Source organism: Chiroxiphia lanceolata, chromosome 1 (assembly GCF_009829145.1).
Source record: "Chiroxiphia lanceolata isolate bChiLan1 chromosome 1, bChiLan1.pri, whole genome shotgun sequence".
Taxonomy (NCBI): domain Eukaryota; kingdom Metazoa; phylum Chordata; class Aves; order Passeriformes; family Pipridae; genus Chiroxiphia; species Chiroxiphia lanceolata.
Genome location: NC_045637.1, coordinates 116,261,252 through 116,276,872, shown reverse-complemented (window position 1 = coordinate 116,276,872; position 15,621 = coordinate 116,261,252). Strand labels below are relative to the sequence as shown.

Sequence of the window (15,621 nt, the reverse complement as noted above, 5' to 3'; positions counted from 1 at the left end):
TCAAGGGGCTAGAAACTCCTTTTTTTGCTCATTCCCTTTACCAATATTTCAGGAATGTGACAATAGCAGGTGCCAAATTTCATGTCAAAAATAAAATTTTCGGTCTGATGGGAATCCTTGAAACCACAGATCAAGTTTCATGCCAGTTAAATAAAGCTGTAGAGCATCCATTTGTATCATTCATTCATATAATGAAACCTGTTCTTATAACTCAGTTCTTGATATATTAACCCCGCAGTTATCCTCATACATAAATGGGAGATGTGTTGCTTTCGTCAGTTATAATAGGATATAACCATATAAATCCCCTGTGCATGAATGGAAAAATAGAGGCCCTTAGGCTATGGGTATCAAAGGTCTCCCCTATACTTACAATAGCCTAATAAGGTTATTTTGAAGGCATAGGTAATTACTCACAGCCTCCCTATAGCCAGTGATTCATTGTTCACTTCTGAAACATTTCTAGATGAATTATGTTTTAAACAAGCAAATTCTTGGCCTTCTCCTTTATGGGGGGAAAGAAGAGAACTGGAGGGACACAGAATTCTGCCATTTTCTGTGTTTAATAAAGTACACTGCTTGCTGGTTGAAAGGTCCCTGGTATTTGAAGCAATTTAAATACACTACCATGCTTCTTGCTGCTTTGATTCCATGAATGCCTATTTCTGAATTTCACATTTTGATGAAAATATTATTGTTGTCATTAATTTGATATTTAGAAAAGACTGTGGATCCAAGAGCTCAGTGCAATGAATAAAACAGTTGGAGTTAACTGTCCCTGGGGATAGAATCAATCACTGTTGTAGAAGAGGGTGACATTTAAAAAAGAAACTCAGAAGAAAATGTCATGCTTAAAAAATTAGATTTAAACACAGTAGCTCCTGATTGATTTTTATTGCACTCAGATGGGTACACTGATTGATTATCAGCCTTACAAATGTTTAGTACCTTTCTCACTTCTCTAATAATCAGAATAATCTAATTTTCAATGTCATTTAAGTTACCGTATTCAAGGTTATAATAGATCATATTTCTAATAAAACATAGCAATTATGTAATGAATAATACAAAGCTGCAAGGCAGAGTTCAGATTCACCTTCCTCAAAAAAAAAAAAAGAAAAAAAATACCACCAGTGGCTGGAAGGGCCAGTGTACGTGAAGGCAGCTGACAGGACGATGTCCTCTGGATTTGTGGTGTGTTCCCCTGTGGTTGAACTGAGGTTCCTGGCGCATGGGCCGGGGCAGGTTTGCCATAGCTGAATGTTATTTCTCAATAGGAAACCCGGGGGGGGCTTGAATTCTGTAATGTATGTGCTCGCTCGGTGCCTGGGGAAAAATGATAGCGTGCCAGGTGCTTATGAAATGTCTTCCATGATTGTTTCTCTGTGCTCCCTGTTAATTTTGATATGTGTCTGTAGAGAGATAGTATCTCACTTAATTTGAGATGTTTTCTCGTGGCAAATGTTACCCAACAGCTGACATGGTTGATTTCTCTAAATCAGCTACAAAGTATGCAGGTTTCAATGTGTTTTGGTTTTGTAAGCCCCTTGTGCAACTGTGTTCTTGCTATTGGCTTTGTCCATTAGAAAGGAGAGGTTTGCGTTTGAAATGTGCTTTGCCTTCAATCGTTCTCCACACGTCAAAGCCCAGTTTTGGCATGGGAATTTGTTTTAAAATAGTTTCCTGGGTTTTTTTAATACTGAGCTGTTTTGCCTAAAAGAAAACATTATTTCATCTGGAAATCACGACGTAGGAAAATCAGTCTATTTATAACTACCTGGTGTTCTGCATATTTTAATATGTTTGGCTTGCGATGGCACTGCTGTTAACGTGTAGACGGGAGTCTCAGTGTTCTGATTTGATGGCTGTCTGTTTGTCAAGCATTCTTGTGTGGCTTTCAAGGTGGTTATTTTGTTCCTTTACTTACACTGGAGATGGGAAAATCAACCTCCTCGAATTTTCCCATTTCTATGCCTACTTCTGTCAACTCCTGGGCTTGGGAGCTGCCTGGGATGCCGAACTGCGTGCTGGCTTTGACCATGGGGTCAGAGAGCCTCGTTCAGCAGCAGAGCAGTATCAGGATTGCTAAGTCTCCCTTGTTTTGAGGTTTACCAAGGTAACTGTTGGGAAAGATATCCTTATGGACTGCCATTCAGTACCGCTAGCGCAGTTTATTGAAGAGTAATGCATGGTGTATGTGGGGCATTGATCCTGATGGAGCAAACTTGGCACTGGCAATAGGTAAGCGTTATGCATATTTGACTGAAATTGTCCACAGCTGCTAACTTGTGCAGAATTAGAAATTTTTAAGCAACCACTTCTGGAATTGGAGAAGCCAGAGTGTGAAGGAGCCTTGCAAGGCTTGTGGGTTTCCACCCTAGCAAAGAGCTTGGTGCTCCTGGAATCCCCAGCTGCAGTGCTGAGCTTTGGCCCCACTGCCACGTGTGGCACCATTTGCCTGCCAAGGCTGCCTGGTGTTCGGTAAGGGACAGATGGGCTTCCCAAGGGGCAGGAGGGCAGGCGGGAGAGCAAACCTCTGCCCAGAAGGGAGAACTGGCAGGTCTGCAGCGTTCCTGCCTCAGTTCACCTCCCATTTCTCTTCTCATGGGGGTTTGCAAACAAAAGGAGTCTTTCTGCAAACCTACCTTGCGCCCAGCGCTGTGCAATTACTGACTTGCTCTGTGTGCTTTATGGTGCTTTTGAGGTTTGTTAGCTTAACGAGTAACTTCCAAAATATTTGGGGACAAGAGAAGTGTGGTTTTACAGGAATGTGAACTAACTGGAAGCACTAGTAGTTGTTGCTACAGGAACAAAACTAGTTAACTAGTACACAGAGCTCTTCAAAGGTCACGGAGATCTCAGAGAGGCAAAACTGCAGTGGTAGCATTTCAAGTCATGAGTTTATAGCTGATTAATCATTATAATATATGAAAGGTTCTGTCTGTCTATCTTCTGGGCATCTCGGGAAACACAGGGTATGCAAGTAATTGGAAAAATTGCATTGCAAGCAGCAGGTTCTTCTCCCTTGGAAATGTTTGTGCCACCTTTGAGAAAGGAGTGTACAAACACTGGCTATTCCATGATTTTACTTGATTATCTAGAAACTGTCTAAACCTCTTGAGCCGGATCCCAGACTTTCTTAGGCCAAGCAGTAGCTAAGTTTGGTGGACCTGAGGGGCTTGCATTTAAGACTGGCCGATTCCCTGCATTATGACATGCTTGAAATGATCCTGCTCAAGCAGGAGAATTGCTACATGGTTACTAAATGAGAGCACCAGGTTCTCAGAGGGAAGACATTTGTGTCTTTCCTATACTTAGTTTCATCTACAGCAGACTCTGCTTTCCTTGAAAAACAGGTGCATCCTTCCTGCAACTTTTGTTTTGAAGCCCATCTCTTCAAGCAGAAGAAGGAAAGTGTATCTGAGGCTCAGAAAAACATGGCAAACCTGGGCTGAGGAGAACAGATTGAATGGGACAAGAGATGATGTTCTGCCTCTCTACCATCAGGTTAGGGGGTTGGACATTTGAAGGTAGAGGCTGGTCCTTAAACCTAAGGCAGCCAAAAGTGCCTTCTCCAGCCTGCAAACCCTGCTGCTACTGCCTGGAGGTTTCTGGGTGTGGAAGTGCAAGTTCTAGCATGTGTGTTGAGGGGACAGGGAAGCTGTCACATGAAGATGGATCGGAGCAGACGTGCTCAGGTGTGGGTATGTGTTGCTCAGCTGTCCAAGCAGCGTTGAGACCTGGCTTCCTCACGTATCAAGATACATCTTTTTTCATTCTCTTTCTCCATGCCACCACTTTATTTGTTTGTGTAAGGTTTTTTAACTTCCAGAATTTCTCTCAGGGCAAGAGAGCTTACATACTGTCCCCTGTTGGGGGCTCCTAAATAATGCAGCCATCAAGTCAGAATTTAGTGCACAAGTAATGAAATTCATAACCTGAGTTTTCTATGATAGCATTAACTGTGACACAGATTCATCACTGGCGTATCATCATTAAAAGGCAGTGGAATTTCATCAGGGATTGATGTGATCATATGCATGTAAAGATCAAGATACAAAAAGGTGTGACTTATGTAATATAAGCATAAGCTGTAATCCAAAATCCTTCCCACATGCGGTGTGACAGTTCCTGTTCCCAGAGCAGTGATGGTTTTTAAATTTACAGGGTAAATGTGTGTGTGTTTGTGTTTTTATTTAACTCTTTTAAACATAGTGTTGTCTTAATATTTTTCTCTTTTTTGAGTTGAATTGTACTTGTAGCTAAATCTGCTTAATAGTTCAGTGTTATCAAAATTCTTTGTATTTTTGGAGCCTGGGTGCACGTTATTACATTTTCTTACAGGGAATATAGAAACACTACTATGTCTAATGCAGTCTTAGTGAATAAAGCAAGAAGATAAATGTTATTCAGGGTTTATAATTATTATAAAAGCTATCAGAATCGTATGAGAAAGTTAATGATGAACAAAACCTGTTCTTAGTGTTCAGGGTGTGTTACTTCTCTCCTTCGTACCCTTTAATGATTTGCATCCAAAAAGAAAGAGGACGGAGCTGGGTCAATTTGCTGATGAGGGTTGACCAGCAGAGTTCCCCTCTGTTGGCCTTTGGAGGGGATGGGACTTCAGGTACAGCTGCAGAGGGAGCAGTGCTGGGGCAGCACAGGAACATGGCACGGTTCCTGCCAGAGTTATCTCCTAGTCTGTGGGAGCTCTTGGCACCTGCTTCGAAGCCTGGCCTAAATAATGCATTGATCTTCCATGAGGAGTTCAAAGCTGTTGAGGGAAGTAGCTGCTGGGGCCACCTGTTTGGCAAATTTGTCACTCAGCTTGTAGAGCTATAAGTAAATGGGGCTTTATGACGAAGGCTTATTGCTCTTTGCAGTTGTGTAGGAGTTTACAGAATTTTCCAAGGAGCTCTTTTATCTCCCAAGTACAGCAGTGATTAGGATTTGCTTCTGAAGTGCAGTGGCAGTTTGCAGCACTTGAGATGTACCTGTTGGTCTCGGATGTTTTTACAATGCAAAATACCATGCTTGTTCTCTGATCTGGGATCCAGCAAACAAATCAGGGCACTGGCTTTTGGAAAATATTTGTAAAAGGAAGCAGGGGAGATCCAGTCTACTCCTCTAAACCTGACTACACTGCTAGCATTGAACTTTCACGAGAAGATGCCTTTTCAATCCACCCTTCCTGGCCTCCTTTGGATCTGTGTTCTCTGAACACCAAAATTCCTGGTGTTCAGGGTTAGGCTTTAATCCAGTGGGGTGCTCAACATCCAAGCCCTGATCCAGCCAAGCACATGACTGACTTCAGTGCAGGTTTGTCACACAGTTAAAGTCAAGATTATCCCTAAAATATGTGAATGATCTGGGTCAGAGGTCTCTCGGTTGCAAAGTCAAACCTTTAGTGAGAAAACCAGAGCTGTAGATTGCATGGAGTATGTGCCTAATGGCCTCATGAAGGAGAAACAATATTCATCACATCTAATCCTTGTTTTCTGTTACATACAATATGTTATTTCTGTAGATGCCCCTGACTCTGATGCTTTCCCAGCCCACTATTTTGTCTGCTCCTTCTGATGATTTGTGGTTCACTCTGTTGCATGTAGGAAGCAACCACAGAAGATGTGGAGATGGGCCTGGGGAACCCATGGGGGAAAAGAGCTGGCATGGAGATGGCTCTGTGCTTCCCTCCCTGCAGCACAGATAGATACACTTTCTGGGGCAGGACAGTACAAATAAGAATCAGCAGATCTTTGGCCATCCAAAAATCCCTGACTACCCTCACATGTGCCAAAACCCACCAGCCACACCCTCTGAGTTTAGGGCCTTGTTTTAAATATCATGAGGTTTTGAACACTAATAATGTTAGGATTGGTTTTATTTATCCAGTAACATTTAGTCTTCAGGGTGTTTAATATTGACATGGGGTCTCTGGGGAGAGGGATTGATTTTGCTTGGCTTTGTTGTAAAGCCTTATGCATCTGGTTACACTTAAGATGTTAGCTCTAGCTAACAACAAGTCTCTTGATAAAATTCACAATTACTGGCAATACTGTGGACATAGGCTTATCTCTTGGGCACATTTTGTAAAATTAAGCTATTTTCATTAAAAGAACAAAGAGTAGCATGGTGATGGAGCAGCTGTCATATTTTATTACAAAACACAAATATGTGGGAAATCAATTACAGCACGAGTGCTGCACGATGCATATTTCCAGTAATCCCCCACGGCCGGGGGAAGGTAGAAGGCTGATCTGAGTGCAGAAGCAGATGGCAAGCAACTTTAGATAGCTTCACTGCCATTTTTACTCTTTCAAGTGTTTGTGCTTCTCCTTTGATCTTCAGAGCTTGAGTTTAACGTGTTTCATCTTCTTTCATTTACTGTTTTCGCATTTAACTTTCCTTTTAAGTAACTTTTGCTTGGTGGAGCTTGTATTAGTATGGGGGTTTGTTGTCTTCCATACTGAGATATTTAAGAAGAAAGACAGTTGTGGTCTTTTTTTAGTGTTGTTCACATCCAATGAAATACCAAATGCATCACTACAGAGAACTTCACTGTTCACCATGCACAGCTGTACTGATTCAGTGAAAAAAATCCCACCTCGCAAAGTTACTGAGACACGTAGACTTCCTTGAAAGTTAGGTACTGTGGGAGTGTGATGGTACCTCCAAAACAAACACTGGTGCAAGTTTGGTTTCATCGTTACCTGTTACATTTAATTGTTAAATTATTCTTAAATAACTAAGCTTGCATTACTGCTCTCTCTGCATATAACATTTTTATCTTCACTTAAAATAATTCATGTCTAATATAAAAGCATCTTGCAGTGTTTTGAAATAGAGCAGCAAAAGCAGCATGGGTTGATCTGAATAACCCCATGTGATCTGTATCTCTGCTTTTTCTACAGCTGTCAGAAATGATAGAAACAAAAAGAAGAAGGAACCTTCAAAGCAGGAGTCCACAGAAAACTATGAAATGACAGCAGAGTTGGATGATCTCACTGAGAAGATCCGGAAAGCTCACCAGGAAACCTTCCCCTCACTCTGCCAGCTGGGAAAATACACTACAGTGAGTATGGTTTGAGTCACGCACATTCTGAATATGCCTGGAATTTATGTGAGTTTTGGAAGCTTCAGGCATTCTAAATAGATGCAGTAGTAGATGCACTCCTCACACCTCTTTAGTCATGAAAAAACACAGATATGTGTGCAAGCGCATGCTGGGGAGGAGAAATTGGACTTAACTGTAAGCTTTACTTAGCGCTATCATGAGAGACTGACTGAAGGATTAATCCAGCCAAATGACGAGCTTGGAGTCCATGAGTCAATTACATTCCATCATTCATTAGAAATTTGTTGGCTTCCAGAGACGTGATCTCTGCTCGTGCGTCAGCAGATTACAACTTTGCAGGTGTAGGGAGTTCTTAAATGCTGCTGGATTACTGGTGATAGTCCCAAAGCTACCAAGGTCAAGGAAAATATGAAATGTCTAAGTATAAACCAGTTTCCAAATTGCTCATTTGAAGTTTGTTCATACAATCAAAGAATATCCTGAGTTGGAAGGAACCCACAAGGATCATCGAGTCCAACTCCTGGCTCTGCAGAGGACAACCCCAAAAATTACACATCCTTTCTCAGTCTACCAAAATACCACAAAGCAGCAAAAACTTCTGCTACTTTTAGAAACAAAAAATCAGCTCACCCTATCAAGAAGTTCAGTAATCCGGAGATGAGTCAGGGAAACCATTTCTTTTCTATATGTATCTATGTTGCTAAGTTCAGGGAAGTTCAGTGATAATTATTGATTTCAGAGAAAATTCAGTGTCAAATTTGTAAATGCAGTAATAAAAGAGATGCTAAAAAGTATCTACTAGGTCATGTTTAGAGCCTTACCAGTGGAGGAATGACTTTGCTGGGTCTGGTCTTGCTGTGGGTTGCAGCAGCACTGGCTGTTTCAGAGGGATGTGCAGAAGGTTCTGAAGTAGTCAAGCATGTTCTCTCATTGCCGAGAGCAGGAGTTCAGGAGTGGCATGCCTGGGGCAAGGAGACACCTGCCTCCATGGTCCTTGCCCTCCAGCCCCAGCTGAAGATGTGGAACCAAGCCCCAGAGGCTTTGAGTAAATTTTCTGCTACTGAAACAAACATTAAATTTCTCAGAGTGATGTAGGCAAATCCCTGTGTGGCATCAATATTCACTTTTTTAGCAAGCAGGATGCTGTTTTGTAGCATACTCATCTATTTACAAAACAAAGTGCAAGGCTCAAAACTCTCAGGTCTAAGTGTAAGACTTTGTATTTAAGTGCAAGAAAAGCAAGCACATGTGGTGTGATGTTAGAAAAAAAAGTGTATTTTTCATGTTGCTGAAAGTATTTTCACAAACATTTTTCACATTTAATTATGAGACCCATGTAAACTGGTTGGCACTGGAGAAGATGCCTGTCCTCTGCATGCTTCTCTGGTCCTCGTCCTGCTTGGGTGGGATGTAGTCAAAGCAGTCAGTGTAGGCGTGCTGGTAAATATTGCACAGGCAGACCCACAGGGACTAGTGCAGCGTGTGAGGCTGGAAGCTTGGAAGCAGCCAACTGGTGACATAACTGAAGGCAAAGCTGGAGACAGTGGGACTCACAGTGTGTCTTCAAAGAAATTCCTGGCTTAATGCCCTCCACCCCTCCTCTCTGCATGTGCTGTTGCATCCTTGTCTTGGAGTGAAGAATCTTCCCAATCTTCCAAACAGGCTGTCACACTCCTGCAAATCCAAGGGTGCCTCTAAGTATGAAAATCTTTCCAGTTCTAAGACAGTGAGTTTATGCTGTGTAGGAGATGTGATCGTATGTCTGCAACTGGGCCATGTAACCAGGCTGGTACGTGTGCCAGAGTTTATTGCTCCCAGGCTGCCCTGCAAGTGGCCTGGTTATCCCAGAGTAACCTATCAGTGTACTTTCCAGCAGGAATGTGTTGTTATGTGCTTACATGTTCTCTCAGTTAGCAGAGTGCACTGCAGCTGATGTGATGGTACTGCATACTGGCAATTGCCAAAGGTCCTGGAGGGATGAAAGATAAACCTGGGCACCTCTGTGCTTGTGTTAGGTATTGGATGCTTAAGTATCATTAATATTTTAGCTCTTGAAATGATACAAGTGGATGAAATTGGAGCAGGTCTTGTTGCATATCACGCCCACCACTGATGCATTCATCCTTAGGTTCCCTGTGACCCCCATGGTGAGTCTGTGTCCCTGTTGGAATTTCAGAGCCCTTACTGACAGCACCTGGATCTCAGTAATGAACGGATGAATCTGGTCTGTCTATGGAGCACAAGTAGCCATGACCTGACCACACTCTCTCTGAGGTTGGGTATTGGTCATTCATATCTCAGGCCAGATCAGACAGCCCGAGGAAAGAGATTTCGCGTTTTAACATTGGTCTGTTGGAAGGCTACAACTGTAGACTGCTGTACGTGGCCAAAATCCCTCCAGCTTCGTCATGATTTGGTGCCACACAAGTTTCAATAACAAAATTACACTGGAAGAGTTATTTTTGGCTTAGATTGAATCTTTGAGAATGATGCAACTTCCTTCAAAAGTTACATCAAAACTAGTAGAGGTGGTACTAGATACTGTCTTCTTACTGCATTCTGATAATCTCTGTGTGAAATGCAGGGCATTTAAATCTCTCACCTAGCTAAGCTCTGGCGGCCACTCCAGCTTTTTAGGTAGGAATTCAATGTTAATTCATTTTTATGCTGTCTCTGCCCAGATGTGGCAGGGACAGAGTACCACTGGGGCTGGACTGAGGGTTATCTTCACCTCCAGTTGCTCATCAGCCCAGGAGCAGGGAGAAGAAGCCTTTCTGCGGCAGTTGAGGATATAGGAGAATCTGGAATGTGGAAGGTGTGTGTGCTGCTCAGACGAGCACAGCTTTGGTGCTTGGACAACACCACTAGCTGCTGATCAAACGGCAGCACTCTGGCAATAATCTGAGACACTTGAAATACAGATCAGAAGTCAAATAAAAAGGAGCACACAGCCCTTTTTCTAAATGTTGAGTCCAAGGGGAACTAGAAACCTATACGACTCTGCTTTTCTTGATAGTAACAATCTAGTACAGGTAGAAAGTTGCCACCAGTCCTGCTTTTATGCCCAGTTCTGCAGGCTGTCAGTCATGAAGCATGGCACTCTCACACTAAGGAGCACACAGATTGCTTTTATGACCTTAGAGTTTTTAATTTAATTCTCTAAGCGAGGGGTGAGAAGTGAGTGTATTGAACCAATGTGTATTCCCTTGAATTTCATTAGCTTTGCACTTGCGTACTGGTAGAAACGGTGGATGGAAGAAACTGTTCTGCAAGCGTGGCTTCTGTGTGCCTTTGGCTATGTGAGGCTGTTTTAAAACAAGATTTTGTTTGTTGCTAAAATGAGCAAAGAATTTTAAGTATAAGAGTGTGAAGTAAAGAAGACCTTACAGAGATACAATTAAAAAAAAAATCTATTCAGATGTTTGGCTTGCGTATCTGGCTCCTCTCGTTCTTGAGTACTGCAGCCTGAGTTTTCCAGAGGGAAAGGTTACGTGGTGATTTCCTCTCCCCCCCTCCTCCCCCCCATGTATTTTTACCTGTTAAAAAATGGTTTTGGAGAAGCATTTGCAATTACGTTTTTTTATATCCATCTGCTCTTTAAAAAGAAAAAGTGTCCCTATCTGTAATAATTACCATACTTTGCATAGTTAATAGAAGTCTACTTAAAATAATGGGAGAATAGCACTCATATTAAATTCCCTGGGTCATTTGATTTAACAGTTGCATTCGTTGGGCAGCGACAGGCATAGTTCTGCCAATGGTGAGAATCAGCAAGCTGTTTAAATGTAACGGATTCCAAGAGTCCATCATAAATAGATCTGTTTTATTACTGTCATCCAGGTAAGAGAGAGTGCCATAGTAATTTCTCTGGAGATGTCATACTTTATAGTATAATTGAGTGTAACTACAGTGCTTGTCCCTTGAGACTGGTATTATTTGTAAGTCTACAGCTGTGTTACATCCAACCTCGTGATACAGGGAGGATAAAACAGAAAATAATTTTGGCTCTGCAGACCCTTGCTGCGGGTTCATCTGGGTTGCTGGAAGTGAGGAGGTTTCATATCTTGGCAGCATTTGGTCCTTTGTAAGTGCTGGGGTTGAAAGTTACATGACTATTGTTCTGTGCCATTGCAGAGGAATATATATCTAAACCTATATATCTCTATATAGATATATCTCCCGATGCTGGGACTGAGCGGAAACATGTGCTGTGGTCCTCAGTGAACTTACTGGAGCTGGAGTGCATTGCTGCTTTTACTAAAGAGGCATCGAGAGTGTTCTTGATTAGGGCAGAGTGCCCCTGTGAGCCTTGTTTCCTTTGTAAAGTGGATTTTAAAGACAGTAGGGATTCTGCTACTGTGTATGTTTCCACGAGTACCTCATCCCGTATCGTTAATGTGGAGATAGAGCAGCCTGCAATGAAAAAACAAAAATGATGGAAAAAATGGGATCAATTTATGTGGCAAAAATGGCTGTTTAATTGGATTTCATAGCAAGGTTGGGCTTTTCCACTGATAAAGATGCCACTAGGGTGTATTACAGTATTGTTCCACCATATGTGCGCTGGTGCATAGGCCTGAAAAACATGCGAGACTGCTCCTGGAAAAGACACCCAAAAAACCTCTTCAGTAAAATATTCAGGAAAAGTCATAGCATCTGCATCTTTTTCACAGCATGGATAGAGGAGATCCCCAGGCAAATTTAATCAGAGTTTCTATTGTGCATTGTTTTAACCCCGTGTTTTATTGTTCAACCTCTACATTGATTTTTAGTTAGTTTTGGGGTTTAGATATTGAGAAATGTTGCTAAAAATTCATTTTTTTTCTGTGACACTTGCATTGATGTTTGTTAACAGATAGAATGTTAAAACTCTTTGCATTTGTAGCATGTCAAAGATAATGTGTAAACCACATTAGCTCCAACGCTGAGTGATCTGGCACTCGGCATAAAAAAACATCTGGTTATTTTGAATTTTATATTTTATATTTTATTAACTGCCCCTTCTCTTCAGTTTGCATAATAGTGAGTTAGATTTACATTTGTTAAGATGGCTGTGCATTACTCTTAATAGAAGACACGTCAAACTTCCCATCTCCAGCACTGCAGCATGATAAAGTAACCTCATATGATACTGATGAAGATTTCGTTCACACTTGCTGGTTTCATGCAACGTCTTTTTTTCCAGATGGATACCCTATTGTAAAATGATTTCCTGCTTTAGGCTCTGCTTTGTGTAGCTCTCTGCTATGCCATCTTTCTATGAACTGGATAAACTGCCTATTAAATTTAATTACAGCCTGAATGACTGCACATCTTGATCTTATTTTTCCTCCAATGTACTGTATTTCACCAAGGTCCTTGAGGATGAAATAAAATAAATCTGAGGGATGCATACTCCAGTAGCCAAAAGAAATGTTTCAAAGGGCATTACAATGACTGTTAACCCATTAGTTTTGGACCATTTTGAAGGCAATTCTTTAGGTTTAGCATTATAAAGACATTTTCTTCTATTTTTCCTTCTGTCATTTAAAAAAAACCAAAACAAAATAAGGATGTTCCCAAAATAAAAATTCAAATAGAAATGATGAAATTAATTTATTATCCCTTAAAAAGAGGGGTAGCAGGAAAGAACACATATTCTGCTTTGAACTGTTCAGTATGATTAGCATATATTTTTTGCAATTAGGGCATAATGTAAATATTACTGGCTTGAATCTCCGCCCTGTTCCAAATTAGAGGGAATGTTGGGCTGGTGGCTCACTGGGGGCCCGTCAGGACTTTCATCTTTGCACCTGATGGTGGTGGTGTCTTGTGAAGGCAGCACTAGGAGGGGATCCAGAGCTTCACAGACAAACTGAGCTCACTCCACATCCCCTCATCAACCTCTTCCAGCCCTGTGTCCTTCCTGTGAACCGAAGAAAGCTGACAAGATGATGGCTTCCCTGGTTTCCAAGGAGGTGGATGTCCTCCCCATCAGTAGTGATAGTAGCGGGCTCACTGGAGATGTTTCCTCCAAGGAAGTGTGATCTGTGTAAATTGAATGCTTTTTGATGGCTATTTAATTTGCCATGTCTGTTAGACTTTTAGGTTGAGACTCTGCTCATTTAACTTTAATTTTAAAGTTAATTTAACATTTTAACTTCAGCCAGCTAAGACTGAGGCAGCTGATCATATCAGCTTTGTCAGCAGCTGGAGAGAAAACCACTGTCTGAGGGGATTTTCCTTTGCCTGCCTCAAGCACCTATTTGGAGTAGGGGAGCCTTTTTTTCATGATGCCTCTCTTTCTTGGTTAGTCAACAAGGGCAGATAAGAGCTGGAAGGGAGAAACTGCCTTTGGTTTTCTGTGGCTGCAGCTCCACACCTTTTTTAGATTTGTTACCAGCATATTTTTACAGGTCAAACTCCTCTTGCAATGAAGAGGAGATTACCCAGAAGCTGAAGGCAGCTGCAATGTACACTAAACTTGGTGGCTCATGAAATAGGGAAAGGGGACATCATCATGCTGGCTGCATCCTAAACAACATTGGATCAGATGCTGGCAAAATGGGAATATGCTGCACGCAAGGGCAGGAGGAGAGGAGCTTTGGGTATTTCAGAGCTCCGTTGTTACCTGTTCCTTGTCACTCTGTGGGAATCGTGGGTGGATCCGGATCAACTCACCAGGTCTCTTCATGACACCGGCTGTTGTTGGGCTAGTGTCAAATGGGTCACAGCAGCTTTTGAGTCAGCTGGTTCTTGGCTGACACATTCAGCTTTTTCAGGGGTTAAGTGATTATTCTGAATGTATGAAAACGTGAGTTTAATCACAAACTTAACACAAGTTTGCTATGCATCCTAGCAAACTTTTTGATTGAGATAGGTGAATATATAGAAACAGTCTCTGAAAGATGCCACTGGAATGTCCTTGTAACACTTCAAAACAGTGTCAGATGCACCATCAAATAAGCATATAGCATTCGTCAGCACACATGGGGTTTTTCTTAATGTCGTGTAAAGAAATGCTCTGTAAGTCATGGGAGACCATAGCTTCAGAAAGCTGTTGCAGAGCCACAGAGCAGATAAATTAAGTAGAACTAATTTGGTAAGACCTTAAGTATGTGAAACTGTGTTCCGAATATTGTGCTGCTTTTTTCAGATGGGGGCCCGATATTCTTCTTCCACTGTTCATTTATATTTTCTGGGGTACAACTGTAAATTGTCTTTCTCAATGCACTTATTATATAATGGCAAGGAAGAATAATGATGGTGGCATTTGGAAATGTTTAAGTTCGTTTGTATTCCATGTACAGATGACCTCTGCAATCATAAGTAACAGAGAAATATCCAAGGAATTTTCAGGCTATTAATCCAAGTTTAAAACCACCAACATCCCAACAGCAAGCTGCAGAAAATGCCTGGAATGTTAATAGAAAGTACTTCTGGAAGGAAAACTTAGTTGTTGTTTCCTTCCCTTGAAAGCCGTTTACTGAAAGGGACATGTTGATTTATGGTGCCTTCTGTCTGTCTTTACAGAACTCCAGTGCAGATCATCGAGTTCGACTGGACCTTGGGCTTTGGGACAAATTCAGTGAACTTGCAACAAAGTGCATTATTAAAATAGTGGAATTTGCAAAGCGATTGCCAGGCTTTACAAGTTTGACCATTGCAGACCAAATAACTCTACTTAAAGCAGCCTGCCTGGACATACTGGTAAGTATTTTTAACATCATTGTTCTCCTACTAATGTGTTTTCTATTATTTTTACTGTAATTGACAGGGATAAGGGGCCAAATACTTACGGTTGCAAAATTGAACTTACCAGGTAGTCAGGAGTGGACTCTAGCACACCTACAGAGGTGTGTTATATGGGATGAAATTGCTTTTCAAAATAAGTCCTTACAGTTCATGGGTCTCAGTAAAAAGGGCATGTTGTGGTACATGGCAGTAACTTGTGCCAGCATGCCAGTGCTGCAGACAACTGTGAAAGTGGCTGCTGTAATAGACTCAGTACAGATTTTAGCTAAATGTAATTTAATTTTAAATAGGCAAACATACAACCTGCAGGAGGAAACCGTGCAGGTGAGCTGGAAGTTTTTCTCCAGACCTTGCCTTGCCACTATGTCAAGGCAATATGTCTTCCTCCCCCTTTGTCTCTAGTTGTTTCTGTCACACTGACCTTCAGAGAAGCCCTCTGGGATCTCAGCATTTCCTTATCAAGACCCTAGAGGTCTTCAGGCTTTTAGTGGTGATATGCTTCTTATTATTGGTTGTAGCAATAACTTTCACAAAACAGTATTTTCAATGTAAACTTATTTTATATGTTTCCTTCTGACCACAAACCTTCAGGTCTTCATTAAGTCAATCATGGCTAGCCAAGAAGCCCATTGTAGGATGGCTACTGTAGATACATTTTTGGCATGACACAGGAGTTTAAATTACAGAATTTGAAGTTGAAGTAATTGATCTTGGAATTTTTAAAAGTGCATTTCTTCAAACAGGATCATATTGAGGTGGATGTTAACTGCTGTGACCTTTTCCTCTTTTTTTGTCAAAAACTGTTTGGAAGA

The 15,621-nt window shown here is 41.5% G+C and overlaps 1 protein-coding gene across 7 annotated transcripts in view; it reads left to right on the top strand.

Moving 5' to 3' along the window:
- Window positions 1-15,621, top strand: part of RARB (retinoic acid receptor beta) — a 328,318-nt gene that overhangs the window by 299,914 nt on the left and 12,783 nt on the right. For all 7 annotated transcript variants that reach the window (XM_032678229.1, XM_032678227.1, XM_032678258.1 and 4 more), the window contains 2 exons: window positions 6,912-7,072; window positions 14,588-14,764. In XM_032678229.1, coding sequence (XP_032534120.1) covers window positions 6,912-7,072; window positions 14,588-14,764 — 338 coding nt within the window. The remainder of the gene's footprint in view (window positions 1-6,911; window positions 7,073-14,587; window positions 14,765-15,621) is intronic.